This window comes from Electrona antarctica (assembly GCF_951216825.1).
Source record: "Electrona antarctica genome assembly, chromosome: 24".
In the NCBI taxonomy this organism is placed as follows: Eukaryota; Metazoa; Chordata; class Actinopteri; order Myctophiformes; family Myctophidae; genus Electrona; species Electrona antarctica.
Window position 1 is genome coordinate 29,151,705 of NC_136803.1, and position 20,431 is coordinate 29,172,135.

The following is a 20,431-nucleotide window of genomic DNA, read 5'->3' on the forward strand; positions in this document are numbered from 1 at the left end:
AAATATGCCCAAATGTGCTGACTTCATCACATTTGTGATGACGGCTATGGCCATTTTTAGCCCAAGGAGTGTTTTACGTGCAAAACTAATGCTTGGAATGGATTCAGAATCATGTAAACACCCTAGTTTGACACGTCACATGCTAGCATAATGAAATTTATAACATTTTGCCTTATAATGTATTGCATGGTACCCCAACTTTCAGCAGCTGTCACAAAGTTTCCCAAGGGAGTTGGGTTGGAACAATTTTTTCTGTGATAGTAGACACCTTTATGAACACATCTGTGAAGAAAGCTAGTGGTAAGCATTTTTTTCCCAGATTTGCCACAACTTAAGGTAACTTTACCTAACTAAAGGCTTAAGTACACACATGGTGCAGGGGGCACGCCCTTGGTTAACCAATGTCACACAGCCAGCAATCATTAGTTCATACATCATTTCCACGTGGAACCTAACAGTGAGGGGTTATCCAGATGAAAGTTAAAGTGCATTGAGACTATAAATATACAGACTATAAATACACAGGTGTAGAAAGAATAGTACAAAAATAGAACATATTTGGTTAAGAGAAAGCTGTCAAGTTCATATTTAAGTAAGGTGTCAAATACAAAAATAGAGCAACATTTTTGGATTAAGAGACAACTGTCAAGTTCATATTTGAAGTACATACATTAATATATATATAAGATTAAAACCAAAATTAAGGGAGAAGACCAAAACTAGTTTGGGGATAGACTGCTTTGGGGGCCAAGTAAATGGCCAAGGACATACAGCACAAATAATAATAGGGCCCCAGTAGGGGGCGGGCGGCAAGGGCAGCGCAGCAGCAGTGGTGTAGAGCAGAAGCAGTTAGGTTCCACGTGAAAATGATGTATGAACTAATGATTGCTGGCTGTGTGACATTGGTTAACCAAGGGCCTGCCCCCTGCACCATGTGTGTACTTAAGCCTTAAGTACACACTGACACATCGAAACGACACATCGAAACGTTGTCGCTTTTTTACCTGCACCCTGTTACAAATAAAATAAGGGCCTAAATCGTCTGAGCTGCTCCAGTGCCTTCTTGTTCGCATATATATGTCCTGCTCCTGAGATGCACCAGATTGGCCTGCTATAGGCTAGAGGCTCCTGAGATGCACCAGACTGGCCTGCTATAGGCTAGAGGCGCGGCTGGAACTCCCTTCTACATATATCAATATTCATTTGCATTCTATATCAAAATATATCAAAATAATAACAACATACATCTTACTTCACAATAGCTTCAAAAATACAAAAGACAATAAACCAAATAAATCAAAAATAAACTGTATCCTTCATAAAACCAAAAATAAAGTGCACAATGATAACCCTTTTGACGTAATATCCAATCTGTATTCTTACTCTCAACATACAAACTTAATACTGTAGTCAGAACACTCAGATTCCATTTATCATAACTAATACATTTCCTAAATCTAATACTCAAAATAACACGTTTTCATTCAGACACGCACGCACGCACGTGCATGCACACCACGTGTGCTGTCTGTGTGGTAACAAACCTGAAAAACCTGTAAAACTACCTGGCAAACTACCTGGCAGCAGCCATTATTCAACTCAATCAAAACAATAAAACTACTGGTCCAAACTCACTTCAAGTACACTCAAAACGTTACTAAACATGTCACTGACAGTTCACAGTAGTTTCAACATCATTAGGAATGTTTATATATGGTTTTTATACCTGTGAAAAACGAGGAACAGGACACATCCTTTAGTGTTGCTTGGCTCGGTCAGCAGCGGTTTATTACTGACTGCGCATGCGTGGGACCGAGACTATAGGCAGTTCCTCTATGATTCACAGTAGCGCAGGAGCGCCATCTATTGACTAGGAAGTCTAATAAGATGTGGCATCTCATAGAAAAGTGTCAATAATGTTAGAATAGTTCTAATAAATCTTAAAACATGGGGGGTGTATGTTTTAGTGCAAAACTATAATAGAGGCTATTTCTGAACCCTCTACATCTGCTCGCACTGGAAGTGTGTGTTTGATCTGAAGTTGAATCTTATCGTCTGAGATGAGTGCGACAAGAGGCGGAACCACACACACACACACACACACACACACACACACACACACACACACACAGTGGAATTTGACCGTTCAAAGTACTTTACAATGTGCACCGTAAATCATTAACCCTAATTGTACAAGCTGTGCAACAGAGACAGCAGAGATATACAAGTCACCTGCTTTATTTTATTTTTATTTGACATTTTGGATGCATGGGGGATAGGCTGTGATAAATTGTGCTGATCGTTAATGCCATGTGTCAGTTATGTTTGCACAACAGGGTCAAAGGCCTAATCTAATGTAGAGTATATGGGGCCTTGAAAGATCTACAAGTTCACGTGTCAGTGTTTTGAGCTTGTAGATCTGCTATTTTGCTCCACACAGCTGAGTAGAAATAAATACATGTTAGTCGACAAAATCAACTGTAGATTTAGTCGCTTAAAATCTTGTGATATTTAGGCGACTAAAACTAGACTAAAGCTAATACTTTTCAGGTGACTAAAAGTGTTGTCAAAATCAACACTATACTCAAGTGGTTAGTTTTCATTCTTCATTCATTGAATACTGTAGTTCTTTCCCTGGTTCAGTGTAGTCCAGGCAGCACATTGTAGTTTCCCCTAACTATCCCTAAACTTATTTGCCATTTTTTACTATTTTGAAAATCATTTGAAAATAGTTAAACTAGCTCAACTGTACATCGCTCTGGATTAAGAGTGTCTGCTAAATTGTAAATTGCTGTAATGTAGAATTGCTCCGTTACAACAAGCAAAAGTCCTGATTTACTCCAGTAAACGTACAGAAGTATTGGCATCAAGATGTACTTGAAGTACCAAAAGTAGAAAGTACTCGTTATGCAGACTGTCTCCTGTACTCTCTTCCCTTCCACACATGTCCTCAGGCTGACACGTGGATCTTCAAGTCAGGGACGTGCAGAGAGGGTTAGAGGGGCAGGGGCTGAAATCCCATATAAAGAGGGCACTTTTGGACAAAAATACCAGATCTACAAGCTCTCAACGCGTCGCGCTGTGACGCGGTGAGAGCTTGTAGATCAGCTATTTTCGAGGCGCACTCGTTAGCTAGTGGAGATGTACTGCATGGTGTACGACATGGATTTCTAAACAAATTTTATCAAAACACTGTGTTCAAGTTCAGGAGACTTTGGGGGAAAAAAGCAATTCTCCTGATAGGTTGGCATGGAAAGGAGTGGCATTTTGCATTTCTTTCACCATGTGGTAAATGCTGCATTCGTGGTCTGGAAATGGCAGTTGTTTTACAGACGGGTAAAAGGGCAGGGGCTGAAGCCCCCTTTGATGTCTATGTGTGTACGTCCCCTGCTTCAAGTTCTCGCTTTACAACTTCAAAATAATGGTGTAGCCTTTCTCCAAAGAGCTTTACAATGCAGGCGACATTACATTCACCAACAACATGTCTGATAGCAGAGGAGACTATAGACACCAACCTGCTCATTCACCAACAACATGTCCACACACTGCACCTCATACTTTAAATGCTTAGTATGAGGTATAAAGTACAGCAGCCATGTGTTCATAAAACAGAAAGATTGGGTATTGGGACCTTTCACTGCTTCGTCTCAACCATTACTCAATGGCTCTGGTCTCAGACCCCGCGGTGGATATTTTGACATTCCGTTTTTTTTTAGTTTTTGTTTTAATGTTGCCACTACTGTTGGAGCAGCCATAAACTAAACAGGTTCATCTCGATGTTCTGGGCATCTTTGTAATGTTAGTGTTAGTAAAAAGCAGGTGAAAGTGTAACGTTTGAGGCAGACTAACATCAGTCACTCTACCGTTCACTGTAGTAGAAGAGGTGCGCCTGGTGAGGGTTTAAACCCCGCAGCTACTGTATGTCGAGTCCGCCTACAGGAAATACGTAAGCTGAGACCATGAGACCCGTTTCTGAATTCGTCTATAGACACCAACCTGCTCATGGGGAGCAGTTTGGGGTTCAGTGTCTTGCTCAAGGACACTTCGACTGAGTCGACTCTCACAACACAGTGGGAGCCTTCAGTGCGACGTGTTGTAAGCTTGTAGCCTAGATCAGGGGTTCTCAACCCCCGGGGGGGGTCGCCAAATAATTTTGGGGGGTCCCCAAATTATTAATTAAAAAAAAGATTTTTTTTTTTTTTTTTTGCAACGTAATGGCTGGAAAAGAGAAATGAAGAGTTTACATAGTACACATAGTACATGCATAAACTTTCCTTAATGATTATATCTGGTTTCAGTATTTATTCATGATGTATTTTCACTATTATTGTTATTGTAGCGGGCAATTTGTATTGGGGGTGGGGAGGGGGGTGGGGAGGGGGGCGGGGGTCACGAGACACGGCCAAAGCATTTCTGGGGGTCCCCGGATCAAAACGTTGAGAAGTACCCATGGCCTAGATGGCCTATTTTTGGTTATTAGTTATTTCAGTCTTCAAGAAAACCCTATTGACCTCATCTATTTCATAAGCGCAAGCGTTAAAAGCCTCAATTTGCAATTTCTTCAACAGGGTTAGCTGAATGGCTACCAAAACATCACACTTTTACATATACAGTATATACATAAGTGTCATATATATATATATATATATTATATATATATATTATATATATATATATATATATATATGAATGATGTTTTGGTAACCAGATGTGCCCCTTTGGGTGGGACAGTCCTTCATTTCCAAGACTCTTTTGCTGTCCCACAAATTGAGACCCTGTCCCACATTGTGACTGACAGGCACAAATGCCTTAAAGGAGCATTCAGTGATTTGGGTGATTTGGAAAACCACCCAGTCCGCCCCGGTAACAAAATGTGCACATGCACACGCTCTACAGTGGGGGGAAGTGCAACAGCATGATTGGAGGAAGGCCCCTTTCATCCTGATTGGATGAAGGCTTTGCCACCAAAACTGAAACTAGGGTTTTTTGACCCCAGGGGCTCACTGGGGACAGGGAGGAACTTCTTATATGGTCAGCACACTCTATAGTAGGGAGGATTATCCAAATAAAAAGAAAAAATAAGTGATATTTGAATGAAGCGAAATCACTGAATATACCTTTAATAGTTGGCTTTCTGTTGTAAAGCTATCTCATTCTCTCTTTCCCTGCAAGATGTGTTTTTAAGCCTGTTAAAATAATGAGAAATATCCTATAGGCTACAGTAACAGAACCAAGTCGGCCTATACCACCCACCCATGACCAACATTTACATTTTAAAACAAAATGTTGCAAACTGCAAGATCTTCATCTCTCCTGCGGCTTAACCCATTCTGGGCGGGAACCCCTGTTGGTGTTTTAAGCCTTTTTTTATGCTTTAGCTATTGAAAAATAGCAGATCTACAAGCTCATAGCTACGAGCTTGTAGGTCTGCTATTTTTTGAAAAATCGTGAAAATTTGGCGCAAATCTTTGAATATATATTCTTTCAGAGCGAATGTTTTTAACTCAAATATTTGCTTCTGGGGGGGTCCCTGGAACAGCATGTTTTCAAATTGGGGTCGCCGGCCAAATACACATAATTTCCTTGACATGAAATATTGAGCACCACTGATATAGAAACATAGGTATTTCAGAAAACTGTAGAAGATTATTAAGAAGTTAATATGGCCTCATATGTCCTCCATGTTTTGTACGGTACAGTACCTCTGGCATAGCGTTTCAGCAGCCTCTTAGGAACAGCAGGGATTTCCCCAGAAGTGCCAGAACGTCCTGGGCCTTTAGACACCAGGCCCATCCAAATGCTTTTGGTCCACAAGCTGTTGCTATTCTGTGCTCATTAATTAACAAAGTGTTCTTTCCAGGCTTGTCAGGCACCCTGGGCGAACCAATGCTCCAATTTGGTGTTATACAGACTGATTTTTACATTATTAACAATAACAATTTCACACAAACCAGAACAAAATTAATTAAATAAAAAGTACTAGTCTGTGAAACTAGTATTTTCACAGCATTGTGAATGAATCATGGTTTAGCGTTTTCGCAGCGTGACTGGTTGCACTCATTTGTTGCTGTCAGACAGAAACCACATTTTTTTAGTAAATGAATGACCTACTTCGATGTACTTGTACACTAGTACAAATAGAGAAAACACCAATTCTAAAAGATTGACGACCGGCCGGGGGAGTATTTGCACGACCGGCTGCCGGTGTCGCCTAAACCTGCCCCTGCTGTCATAAGGTTTTGCTCTTTGATGTCTGTGTTGTGTTGTCATTGAGATGGTAGCTTTCACACCAGCTCTCTGAGCTGCCCCCTGGTGTATTGTTCGAGAAAATACAAATGGGACAAGCTTGTATTTTACTAATAAAGGAAATACAATAAGAGAAGGTTGTAATGGCATGGCTCATGACCACCATTTTTTAGCACAAATTCCATTTGCCTTTGGGGTTGAATTTGCTCACATATGTGCCTTCACAGAAAGTCCTGCGGCACCAGCCGCTATTTGTGTATCTCCACTTTGCTCATTCATGTTCCATATAGTTTGGCTCCTGTTCCTGCTCTTGTGCTTAACCCATTTTGGGCGGGAACCCCTTTTGTTTTAAACATTATGTTATGCTTTAGCTATTGAAAAATAGCAGATCTACAAGCTCGTAGCGCGCCACCGAGTGGCGCGCTACGAGCTTGTAGGTCTGCTATTTTTGAAAAATCGTGAAAATATTTATTTCAGAAAACTGGAGGATTTAGAAGACTTTTGTTTAAATAATTAGGTTAATTAGGTTAAATCAGGTTAATTTGCAGCAGCTTGCTCCAGTGATGCTGCTTTCTCTGCCTTGGCTTTATGCATGCGGATGACAGACGACCTGTCCTACAATCACTTCTTCTGCTTGACCTCTTACTAGACATATTAGACACACAGTCACACACTGACGTTGAAAAAAGAAAAGAAAAAGTGTTTAATTATAATGTAATATGCCTCCACCCCCCCATCGGAAAATATGTTGTTCCAGGGACCTCCCCAGAAGCAAAGATGTGAGTTAAAATGTTCACTCTGTAATATTTTTCAATAGCTAAGGTATAACATAATGCTTAGTTAAAACACCAAAAGGGGTTCCCGCCCAAAATGGGTAAATGTTATCCTGGCACCAACAAGTTGTATTGTTCTCCTCCTCCTCCTCAATTTACAATTTAGGCATTTAGCAGATGCTCTTAATCCAGAGCGGTTTACAGTAAGCAAGAACAGCACATGGTAATACATCAAATACATTAAAAAAAAATACATAAACAATAGTCATCAAGGATCATATAAGCTATGCACCTAACATCCGTCTAACAGTGGAATATCTATAGGCTATAATGAAACTATGCGTATACTTTTTGATTGATTGATTGAAATATTTATTAACAGTTTGCAGAATTACAGTACATTTCAAGCACAAACTCAATACAAAGACTGTTAACTGTGAGTGGACGACCCAATTAAGCATTACACTTGTTTACAAGAGGGTCCACCTTGTTCAATTCATCAAAGCACTATAGAGCGTTATGTCTAGATGAAATGTGAAGTTCTGATTGCAATGGGAAGTGCGTTCTATAGTTTTGGAGCCAGAAGGGAGAAGACGTGTGGAGCGTTGTCCCAGCGTTTCTTGGTGAATGTTCTTCTAGCTTCCCTTCGTTGGCTGATCTGAGCGCGCAGGAGATCTGAGCATGCAGGAGAGGCTTAAGTGTGTATGACGGTAGGCCAGTAAAGGAGAGAGTTACAACAGTCAAGATTTTATATGACTGGATCAAGAGCTGGGCTGACTCCTGGGGTGAGGAAGGGTCTAACAACCACGTTCACTTCTTGCAACTGTTGCGTTCACGCCTTCGTTCATGCCCCCCCCCCCCCCCCCCCCCCCCCACAATTAGATTGTGATTGACAGTGCAGTGTTTCTGTGCAATCATGCCAGTGGGATCTGACACAGTTGCATGCAATAGCAGCGCTCCTGCATGCAATAGATGCGCTCCGCCGGGACCGGAAGCACTAACTGAACGTTGAACGTGAATGAATCATTTGAACGGATCATCAGCAGGTAACAACAACAGCAGTGGTAAGCTGCAGTGGGAGGGATGAATTGGCATAATGGCTAAAATTGGGAGAAAAAGGGGGGGGAATATAATTGGCTACTTTAAATAAACAAGAAATGATCACATAGTGACATTTATCAGGTCTCCCTTTTTGTCTTTTTTTCCCCCTGTATTATTATTATTATTATTTTGACGTGTATGTTTCTCTGTTGCAACCTCGCAGCCGTATTGCGGTGCAGGCAGCGTTGGCAGAGTTCTGCGCTGTCCTCCCATATTATTATTATTTTTAATAACGTGTATGTGTATGTTTCTGTCTGTCGAGTGACTAATTCTCGTGCCAGTTGCCGTGCTCTCCCCCGGGTATCCGGAGAACTCGCCAGTTTTCCAACTCGCCGTAGCGAAAATTCTTCATCAACGTCTTCATCGTTATGCTAACATGCTGTCTTCGTCAGTGTAGTGTGTCAAACCCACAGATTAGATGTTATAGTTAATTTCCAAAGTGCTCAAATTATTTTGTGCAATTAAATGGTCAGCTAGATAATGATAAAAACTTGAGAGTGTGAATACCAATTCAGGATATTGTTTACTAATGAATTAGATTGTTTCGGTACTTTGGTGTTTAAACTTTAGCATTCCTACTTCATCTAGTGTAAACTCTAAACATCTATCCTCTCTCTCACACAATTCAATGCATTTTAAATGAAGGTGCCTAAATAAAGTGTTCGTATTGCAAGTGCAGACGGTGTGCGGGTCTTTGTGCACAAGTAAAACTAAAATGCACCAAACCGCGGCGAGTCGGAAAACTGGCGAGTTCTCCGGTATCCCTCCCCGTTCTGTGGTCGAGCGGAGTGAAAAAGAAAATGAATCTGCAGCGTGACAGCAAAATAAACAAACTGTCTCTGCGATATCGTTGTGGAGGTGTCTCTTTATCGTTTACGATAGTCAGTCATTAATATTTGATGGCACTGGCACTGTTGTTGTCGCTTGGAGCTGCGGTTGTACAGTGGCCGGCTGGCAGTGGGTCATGATAGCTTAGGAGGCAGGCGATCATACTACGCGATTGGCTGGCGGCGTTTCTGGAGTATGGGGTCAGACCCCCATTGGCTTAGGTGGCATTTTAGGGTATGGGGTCAGACTCCCATTGGCGTATAGGCAGCATGACGATGATGATGATCAGTCGACTGCATGGAGGATATGTGGCGGAGAGGACGCGTACATTTCATGAGCGTTCATGAGTCAGGTTTCACCTGATAAAAAGAAGAAATACAATTTTGAATGAAACCTTATTCCTTCATGCTTCCTTCTGCTACTCATCTGGTAGTTATTTAGTTATTTTTACGTTGTGTTGGACCAACAGACACATTTTCTTTGGAAGCCAAGAGAATGGTTACTTTTTAATTTCATGTACAATTGACGGTCCTTTTGCAGTCTTTATACTATCTGCAATGTCTTTCAAAGAAGTCTCTCTTGTTCTTTTTTCCCATTTCGGTGGACTGTTTCAACAATAATATGGTGCGTTCATTTTCATTACGAATGCTGGTGCTACGTGTCCAGACAAACACACTCACCATCACATGTGAGTGATGTGACCTATTCTCTCTCTTTCAACACGTATGGATTCATCGAGAGTCTGAGTCGACACAATCAATAAAGACTTGAATGCACCGTATTCCTCTAAAACGGCCTACTGCTGCGTATATACAGCGGAATGGTATTTCAAAAAAACAATTCTCTGCTGTTGGGAGGAAACCTCATAACTCCAAAATGTTAATTTTTCAGGAAATTAAAAATATACTGTACATTTTTCAGGAAATTAAGAAAACCTTATATTTTTAAAACAAAGCAATACAGTTACAGCCTCATCAAAGTCGGTGTTGTAACTTTATATATTGTCAATTACTTCCATGAGAGGTGGTGGAGTTAGTTGCTTTAGCAGACATTTTGAGGGTCCAATGGAGTTAAGAGGTTTTGTCCAAAGCAGTTTTACTACTTTCCATTGGTTCAATATTTTCAAAACGACACACAGACGTAAAGGGTGATCAATAGCACTGATTTATGCCAAAATAAAAAAATATCAAAAACCTCAAAAATGTAGTTATGAGGTTTCCTCCCGACAGCAACGAGAAACATCCACACATCCTTTGGTCTGTGTTAGCGATGTTGTTGACTGGAACTTTAGTTAGTCTGAGCTTTTCCTTTTGGAATGAAGTCAAATAGATGGCCTTTACTCTGCTGTATATCTGCTGTGTAAATGATTTCAATTGTCAAGGTGAGAACAAGGTTTTACTTGTGTAGTAGTCTCACGTGGTCAGACCCACCACCTTACATCCTAAAACGGAAAGGTTTGCTCCAGACATGATGTCACTGCGGTCAAATCTGTGAATGTGAAAAATAAAATATTTAATATTATGCTCTTGTACTAGAACCTTTACTCCCTGGTTGGCCACTATCCAGTGGTGGAAAAAGTACTCAATTGTTTTACGTTTTAAGTAAAAGTACCAATACTGCAATTTAGACCTACTTCGTTACAAGTAAAAGTACGGAATTGAAAATGTACTTGAGTAAAAGTACAAAAGTATCGGCATGAAATTGTACTCATAAAAGTACTCATTGTGCAGAATGTGCCATTTCACAAGTTCAAAATGTGTACAAAATCTATTGAAAATAGCAGATCTACAAGCTCACAAGTCACAATGCGTAAATCTTTGCTTCTGGGGCGTCCCTGGAATGACATATTTTCAGATGGGGGTCCGTGGCCAAATACAGATCATTCTGGGGGTCCTTGACATGAAAAAGGTTGAGCACCAGTGACACAGAAACATTTAGATTTAGGATTTAGAAGACATCTTGTAGAATCGAGCTCAGGTCTATATGTGTTATAGTTAACCTAAAAATGTTGTTCTGCCTGCAGAAGCGCGACCCCATGGTGCTGTCCAAGAAGTCCAACAACATCTCCTCGGTGGGCTGCAACTACTCCCCCAACCTCAGCAAGGACCTGTCCATGTCCATCTCCACCATCTCCAACGCCACCTCCGTGCAGCTCCGCGGCGGCACAGAAACCAAGGTCCTGGACCCCAAGAAGACCTACAACAGCGTCAGCAAGATCGACAAGATGTCCCGGATAGTGTTCCCCGTCCTCTTCGGCACCTTCAACCTCGTCTACTGGGCCACGTACCTCAACAAAGGACCGTTGGTCCAAGGTGACCACATCACCTCCACATAATCTCCTCCTCGCCCTATCTCTGCCCACATCTCCCCACAAAACTCTCAGAAATCGTTTTGTTCGTTTACTTTTGTTTTTTGTTCTCCATTGATATTAACGGCAAGAAGGTACGCCGTAGCAAATGCCAAAGCGGTAGCGTTTATTTTTTGGAGTCGATGGCCGGTCGTGAAGGGCCACGTGGAAGGTGTTGTATCAGGCTGTTGTATCGTTGCTGGCCACACCTCTGTATAAATACATCTCGGAGAACATGTTCCACCATCCCCAGAAACAAAGAACAGCATACTCGTCGAGACAATAGTTTTTTACAGCCTGATTCAAACACGAAGGCTGGACTTCAAAGCTTTGACGGAATCCATTTTTGTTTGTTTTTTGGTTTTTTTGGGAGGGGAGCTCAAAGAACTTGCTTTATAACGGACAAACTGCTTATCACACTATTGTGGACAGATGGTGTGGGTTTGTTTTCCTTTTGTCTTTGCCCTCGGTGGCATTTCTGGCCGTCTACAACGGAGGAGTCGACGTGTGTTCCTCGTTTTATTTTCATTTTTATAATCGTTATGAATACACCGTAGATTAAATTGCCCCCCAAAATATTTATATTTTTAAAGGGTCGCCCAATTGGCGCCTCCTCTCCTGCAGGTGGCGCCCTCAGACAGCCAGCCGCCTAGGTTGCCTATTGCTGGACACGCCCCTGTTTTTCCCTGTTAAAGGTTTGCATGACGCTGTCCTCCAAAGGAAACTGTGGGAAACGCATTTGACTTGAATACTTACTACTATAACCATTGCTTTACACAGTGGGAGCACAAGTCATTCATCATCACACAAACGCGGAGGTTCAAAATGTCCACAGTGCAAAGAGCTACCGTGGGGGATTTTGATCGATACCGGAAGATGGGAGATGGGGGATCTCGTCCTATTAAGAAAATGTTTCTGCCGATATTCTGCTAAATGCATCTGGCATCAGAAGAATGGACGCGTTTCTTTTTGTTTTCTTTAGACCCATTCTGGGCGAGAACCCCTTTTGGTGTTAGCATTATGTTATGCTTTAGCTATTGAAAAATAGCAGATCTACAAGCTCATAGCGCGCCACCGAGTGGCGCGCTACAAGCTTGTAGGTCTGCTATTTTTGAAGAATCGTGAAAAGTGACATGAAAGTGTTTGAGAACGACTGACATAGAAAAACATAGCTTTTTCAAGAAAACAGTCAGGATTTAGAAGACATTTGCAGAATCGTTCCCAGGTCAAAATGGGGTAAGAAAATGTTTCCTGCCGATATTCTGCAAAATGCATCCGGCATCAGAAGAATGGACGCGTTTCTTTTTGTTTTTCTTTTAAATGACTGAATTCGTCGTTCATGGATCAAAGAACATTATCAACTCACAAACACCACCACTGTAGGTTAATGCTGCAAATGCATTCATCTCCTTTGTTTAATGTGACTAAATTTGACTGAGGGACTGCCATTGGATTTTTTTTAATTTTCGTTTTTTCATGTCATATGAAAGCCGGGAATCATAGCTTCAAAATGACATTGGTTGTTCAGTTTGACCCACCAGTTTTGGAGATATGGCTTATAGAGTAATGTCTTGCAGAGAAACAGCGAGTTGAGAAAACAGGCTACTTGAAAGTTTCACTTCTGTGGTCTCTAACATTACACCTAGCTACATGTTTGGGCATTTATTTCATATTTACATGTCGATTTCAGCTCTGACACTTATTTCAGACATGCTCTAGTATGTGAAGAGTCTGCCTGTGATATTAACTCATTTTAAAAAAAAGAAGAAAAAAAAAAAGGGTTTTCTCCTCTGGTGAAAAGCTGTAATTTGCGCGATTGGCAGGCTCTCAGTCAAATCTGGTCACAAATGTTGGCCTTTGTTTTTCAATTGCAGTACGTTGGGGGCTTGACTGTGCTGTTACTGCTGTATGTGGCTCTTTGTACATTTTTACTTGAAGATTCAAAAGTGTACCGCTCCGGGTCCGGTTTTGCCATACAGTGTTTGTAATCGAAGATTTGCATAATGTCTCTCTGGAAAGAAAGAGAAAACGCGTGAATGAGTGAGAAGGGGCGTTTTCCTGAATTAAGAGGACGTTAAGCCCCATCATTGTTCGCCCGTTGTGTTCTGGGAGCATGTTGAATGAAAAGTGAGCCACCTCTTCTTTTATCAAAACTACAATAACGAGGCTTTTATTTAGACAGCATGTCAACAAGGATAGGCTGTGTGAAAAAAAAGAAGAAAAAGACAAAATAAATCTCACTTTAAGAGACTTTTTGCCTGCAAGGCTTTCATCCATGTGTGACAGCAGAAAGTTTGAAGCTTTCGAAGCAATTGGTCCTCACAGAATCATGTAAATAGACGGAACGAGGAACAAAATGTTTTGTGTGTTTTTTTCCTTCTACAGTATCTTTGTGACAGCTCCCATCTTCATTTTGAATGTCACACAAACAAGAAAGAAAGCTGTTGACGTTTCAGTGTTGAGTTTTATGCCATCAGAAAAAAAATGAAAAAAAAGAGCCAAAGTCTGATGCAGACTTCCAGTGTATTAAGTGTATGTTTTTCTTCATCAGGCTGCTATCTCTTTATTAATGTTTTCAAGTGTATACAGTACTGTATGTGTGACTGACTACTTTTTCTTAAAAAAAAAAAAGATTTAAGTTTTTCCAGATTTAAATCAAACTTTAAAATGTTCGCGCACCATCATCTCTGAAGCGGATGCTCCACTTGAACGTTGAAGAAGCACTTTTGTTTACATTTTGACCCAGACCTGGATGGATTTTAAGGGTATGAACCAAAAAAAAAAACACAGACTCATGGCTCACTACTGGAACAATGTCTTGTTGAATTGCCATCGGACATACTCTGAAACAAAAGAGCTAAAAAAAATAAAATAAAAAAAATAAAGTCAGTGAGCATTGCCCAAGGAGTGCTTTAATCTTTTCATTTCTTGGACTTGCTGCATGTCTCACTGTGTTGTCTTGCTCTGGGCTTCTCCCAGCTGTGTAACACAAACACACAACAGTGTGTTCTATCTATCTATCTATCTATCTATCTATCTATCTATCTATCTATCAATCTATCTCTCCTCTAACGGAGTGAAACCGATTCCTGTGCAAACCCACATTGTCCTCAGCTATCTTCTGTACCAGCAAAGCCAAGTAAGTACCGAATGTAAGTAAGTAGCCTTATAATGTGGCTCATAGGTCAGGAGTCTATCTCCTGTTTCTCAAGCAAGGCCATAAGTACACGAGATAAAGTATGTTTCTGATTGGTATTTGCAAAAGGGGAATTGTGTTTTGTTGACTGCATGAATAAATGTGGCTCCACATAGGACCCGATGCCAGACATTTGGGCATTCCTCATGTACGTATAGGCACCAGCTCACTCTAACCTTGTGGTTAGAGTGTCCGCCCTGAGACTGGGACGTTGGGGTTCAATCCCCGACCGGGTCATACCAAAGACTCTAAAATGGGAATGGGACCCAATCCCCCTTTCTGAAACCAGCTCCTCGCCACTCGCTCTACACACTTGCCCTCGATATGCGTGTTCACGCGAGGCTGCGCCATAATAAGTGCGAAACCAAGCAGCCTTGAGTGGAAGTGGCTTATAAAGCCCTCAAGAGCGAGTCTGTGCCGATCTAGACTCGATTGCCTTGTGCAGCCCTGCTCTGTGTCCGCATGGAAACCGTGACCTACAAATGTAAGAACCACCACAAATAAATGATAAATAAACTCCTCCTAAACAATAGTCATCTGATGCAGAATAGACAATGATCCAACTGATGGCTCTTTATTTAACCCACCGTGAAAAAACTATAAATGAAACCACACAAACCAAACAACTTTTAACACAATGATTTATAAACACCATGTCATTTTTGACAGTCACGCTGTATTTCCTTTTTCCATATTAATGAAATCCACATGTCACACAAACATACACGATGCAATGCAATATAACTGTACAAACAAATTAACAGGCAACACAATTGCATGATGGTAACCATGGCAACGAATGGTGTGTTTCCTGTTTCTGCACAAGGAGGGCGAGTGTATTTCCAAACTGTTTTTATACCCAGCACCCTAATCAAGGGAATTTGATTCAGCTGGAGGAGCACTTCCTGACGAGGGAACCTCCCGAGAGGACTTCAAGTCAAGGGACTGGTTTCAGAAAGGGCCAATGTCTCCCTGTTTGACACTCAGCATCAAGGGTTGGATTGGGGGTAAGTCCCTGCGACATACTAGCGTCATGTCCAGGGGGTGTACTTGTACATCAAGCTGCCTCACGCTACAGAAACAGGAGATAGGCTCCTGCCCCTATGGGCCCGCCTCATGGCTCGTCAAGGCTACTTACTTACTACTCATGTAAAGGCTGGTGCTCCTATTGCTGTTATGTGGAACCACCTAGATTCCCAGCCCCCAGGAGGGGCCCCTGCTGCGAGCACTAGTTGGCCCAGTCCACGGTGCAATGGATTCATACACAGCCATCTGTTACTAACTGCAGAGTTGTCGTTATATTAGTGTTGTAGTACTCGAGTCCTTGACTCATCGAGTCCGGTCTCGACGAGTCCACATTGTCATTTACGTGGTCTCGTCTTGGTCTCGCCCCTTAATTTGACTCGATCTTTGACTGTGTCTCAGACCAAGGGACTTGGGACTATATTTCCACTCGAGTCACAAGTCACTACAATGCAATGAGTTATATTTTTTATACCCATATTATGAGGAGCCCATTCACATGAACATTATAAGAGAACAGCTGTCTGGTGCTTATAGACAGCTATCTTGTTAAGTAACAGTAACAGTAACAGCTGACGCGCCTGCCTGCTCTTGCAATGTTTTCTGTGCCTATCAAATGAGAGAAAATTATAATAATTTGGTCTCGGTCTCGACTCGGTCTCGCTTCCCGTCGGTCTCGGTCTCTACCCCCTCCCACACACACACACACACACACACACACACCCACACACACACACCCCTGGGACTTGGTCTTGACTTCGACTCGCTTCAGTTGGACTCAACTACAACAACACTGCTGTAGTTGTCATCTCTATCAATACATTCTTCCTCCCTCTCTCCCCTCTGTTCTTGGGGAATGACTAACCCCTCCCCCCCTTATACTACATTGTCAAAATATTACTTTAACAGTAATATATTACTTATTACTTAAAAAAAAGGAATAAAGTTACACTACTTATTACTCCCTGAGAAAGGTAACTAGTTACTTATTAGTTATTACTTTACTTATTACTTTTTTCTCTCGCCTCCAGTAATAGGCCTATCTCACAGCCCGCTTTCCACGCCCACTTCCGGTAAATAGTGGTGTCATTTAACATTAGCATTTACACGTTTTTTTCTCTGGAGAATCTAAGTACATTTTCTAATGTAAAAATGTGACAGACCAATATTATTATGAAGCAAACAAGATGGTAAATCAGCTCGAACAGATAGAACAAACCTTACCTTGAGAAAACAAAAGTTGTAGACTTCTTAAATTACCTCTGTTAACATGTAGCGTCTATGGAGTGACGTCACGCTATCACCACTAACCCCGAAAGGGTTAAGGGGGCGGGGAAATTCTGTGAGATAGGCTTATTGCGTATAAAAGTCTTACTTTTCTACTAACAGTGCAGTCTTAACGAGTTACACACACTAGTTTAGGTTGTTGTTCCGTGTTCCGGACGGTTTAAGGCCCGCCCTTCTGCATCCGATACTTCACACATACGTACCGACGAGTGTGCATCGTTTCCGTATCCGCTCTAGAGTCTAGATCTAGAGCGGATCAGCAGTCTGCAAAGCAACTTGACCCCTATCCAGTCTACCATTATAAATAAACACTCAAACCCACAGTTCCACCAAGGCTTGTGAAAATAGTAATAATGTTACTTTAGGAAAAAAGTAACATGTAATATTATTACTCAAAATGTAAAAGTAACTAGTTAAGTTACATATTACTGGAAAAAAGTAATAATATTACTGAAAGTAGTATATTACTTAAGTTACTTGACAACACTGACTACCAGTCCACCCCACCACCACCAGCACCAGTCCACATTGAGTCACAGCAGCAGTGGACTCATCTGTCATTCAGCTGGTGGCGGGAGAGGGGGATTTAGTTCCGCAGTCACTTAAGTTGCTCCCACCTGTTCGGCAGGGCCCCGTGCGGCCCGAGCGCTCTGCCACGGTTAAGCCCTGGATGGCCGGTGGATGTCAATTTGTCAAAATTCTTGTTTTTCCATACAATGTACCGGCGCCGCCGTCCATCTGGACAGTTGTGTGGCGGACGCCGGACGGCTTTGTGCCACTGCCAAGGCACAACTGTGGGGATTGGTTGGCTACGGATGCACTATAGCCGAAGCTTCGTCATCGTCGTGGGGCAGTGGGAGACGGACGGGAAACTGAACTTGGGGGTCTCTCATTTGTGAGGCAAATAAACATGGAGCAGTCTGTGAAACAGCGAAAGGGCTTAACCCATTTTGGGCATGAACCCTTTTTGGTGTTCTAAGCATTATGTTATGTTATTCTTTAGCTATTGAAAAATAGCAGATCTACAAGCTCATAGCGCGGCACCGAGTGCCGCGCTATGAGCATGTAGGTCTGCTATTTTTTGAAAAAGCGTGAAAATGTGGCACAAATCTTTGAATATATTCTTTCAGAGCGAACGTTTTTAACTCAAATCGTTGCTTCTGAGGGCGTCCCTGGAACAACATATTTTCAGATGGGGGTCCGCGGCCAAATACAGATAATTCCGGGGGTCCTTGACATGAAATACTGAGCACCACTGATATAGAAACATAGGTATTTCGGAAAACTGTCGTGATTTAGAAGACATTTTTTTTTAATTTCGACGTCAGGCCTAAAGGGTTTAAGAGGGCTGGAACAGCGGTTCCTAGAAGGGCTAGAGACGAGGCAATTAGTGGAGACAGTGGGGCTGCCTTGCATGCATTAAACCTCGCTTTTTAAATCCTCCACTGGATTTGCATATTTTCTTTTCTCTCTTTCTCTCCTTTTCCCTCCCTCTCTCCCTCTCTCTCCATCTATCCATCCATCTTCAAACGCTTATCCGTGGTCGGGTCGCGGGGGCAACAGCTCCACCAGAGACCTCCAGACCTCCCTCTCCAGAGCAACATTAGTAACTTCCGGGCGTTCGAGGCCAGTGAGTCGATGTGATCTCTCTCTCTCTCAAATGTACTGTAGTGTACCCTGATGTCTTATTTTGTGTTTTATTTTAAACGTGCAGTGAACTAATTTCCCCCACAGCTCATAACATGTGGGTTTTATGTATTTAATTTCTAGAAATTGTCAAATAGAGATATAGCCTATATAGCCTATATATTTAATATTTTGAACCTGTCACAAACTGACGAGCTGAAGTGCAGCATACACTGCACAGCCAAATAGATTGTGACTGTGAGCCTTCAATAAATCACGGTTGGTAACTTCAGATGCATTTAACTCGGGGAGGAAAGATGGCACAACATCGATCTGACTATATCGATTAATAAACAAGACAGCATTGTTTGCTGCAAGCGTTCATTGCCTTCCAGCAAAGATGATTCTCACACACACACACACACACACACACACACACACACACACACACACACACACACACACACACACACACACACACACACACACACACACACACACACACACACACACACACACACACACACACACACACACACACACACCTTTTTCTTGTACTATTTTACTACTACTATACTATTCAACATTTTTCAATGGCTTTGAACTATTCAAAAATGTTTTTCAAAATAGTACAAAAGGCAAAGACGTTTATAGGAATAAGGGGTATACACACTGGCGAAAATTAATGTAGTAGATAATATAGATATAGACCAGACTCCAGATACGTTGCATTTCCTTTTCCTCAAGCAATACATGTATGATACTCTAGGGGGTAGCCTAGTCTCTTCAAACGCAGCACTGCTACAAGGCAGCCACAAGCCAGCCAGCCAGTGATTGATAAACAGTGATTGCCTAATTCCAAGTCAATTCAAACGCACTGTTTGGGTACCGTAGTACTACTAAGCTACTTTAAGGAGCTGAGAGTTTATGGGGAAGGCGTCTGTCTACGTTTCTCAAACCTGCAAGCGCGAATCTATATGGCCTACCTGACTTTTCCAACTTGAGGACAATCGATCGATTTGGCTGATCGCCTAATTAATTAGGCTAACAACACAACAACAACAACAACAGCAGCAGCTGACGCGTTTTGAGCGGAGCACCACCGTCTTCGAAGTTCGGCCGCACACAGCCACAGCCACACACCGGTTGCAGCCGCGGCGTCAAGGGGAGTAGGAGGAGGAGAAGAGATATCGAGCCAGATTATTTGCTCCGTTAATTGATCCGCCTGGTGGTGCGTCAGGACTCCGGAGCGCCCCAGAGAATCCCCGAAGAGGAGGAGGAGAGAGAGAGAGAGAGAGAGAGAGAGGCTCATATCAAACCCCGATGTGGTCGCGGATGACCAGCAGCGGGAGAGAAAGTATAGCGTGGGCGGATGAAGAAGTTTAGGAGAAGGATTTGACGGTATAGAGATAGTACACGCACGCACGCACGCAGACACACATGATACACCTATACAGCGGCGGGGGACGCACTCTATCGCACGGATCTCCATCAATCATCCTCCAGGTCTGTGATCAACCGCAGGCGATCCGCTCATATGGGAAGATGACCATCAAGTTTGTGGTCATTGTCGTGCTACTTCAAGCCGTTCATTCTCGGTATGTCTGTTTCATTGTCTTTATTGTCTGTCCGCCCCCCCACACCCACACACACACACACACACACACACACACCTTAATTATAAACTGTATTTTCGAAAAGGGAAAAAAAAAAGTTTCGAACTGTGTCTGTTGGGAATTCTTAAATGATGTTATTAACGAATCCGGTGGCCCTTTTGGCTCATGCTGTGCCGATATAGCGTTTGTTAAGCTGTTTCATTAACTCGATCACCCCCCCCCCCCACACACACACACACACACACACACACACTGTGGCATGTTTATCCTCCCTCCCACACCTGATATCCATTGAAAATAATTGGGCTTTTAATAGGCTTGCTATATAATGTCATAGGCCGCTGGAACTGACGCATATGTGACATTGGCTAGATACGTTTTCAGTTTC

At 42.2% G+C, this 20,431-nt stretch overlaps 2 protein-coding genes across 2 annotated transcripts in view; both read left to right on the forward strand.

Annotated features, from left to right (window-relative positions):
- Window positions 1–11,303, forward strand: part of LOC306917419 (gamma-aminobutyric acid receptor subunit alpha-5-like) — a gene marked incomplete at its 5' end in the record, with an annotated part of 104,152 nt that extends 92,849 nt beyond the window's left edge. Inside the window, one exon of the mRNA XM_079495644.1 lies at window positions 10,972–11,303. Coding sequence (XP_079351770.1) covers window positions 10,972–11,283 — 312 coding nt within the window. The 3' untranslated portion in view covers window positions 11,284–11,303. The remainder of the gene's footprint in view (window positions 1–10,971) is intronic.
- An 8,054-nt stretch (window positions 11,304–19,357) lies between these two features.
- The window catches only part of LOC306917612 (gamma-aminobutyric acid receptor subunit gamma-3-like), a 222,808-nt gene continuing 221,734 nt past the window's right edge, over window positions 19,358–20,431 (forward strand). Inside the window, exon 1 of the mRNA XM_079495910.1 lies at window positions 19,358–20,025. Within this exon, the coding sequence (XP_079352036.1) occupies window positions 19,868–20,025 (158 nt within the window). The 5' untranslated portion in view covers window positions 19,358–19,867. The remainder of the gene's footprint in view (window positions 20,026–20,431) is intronic.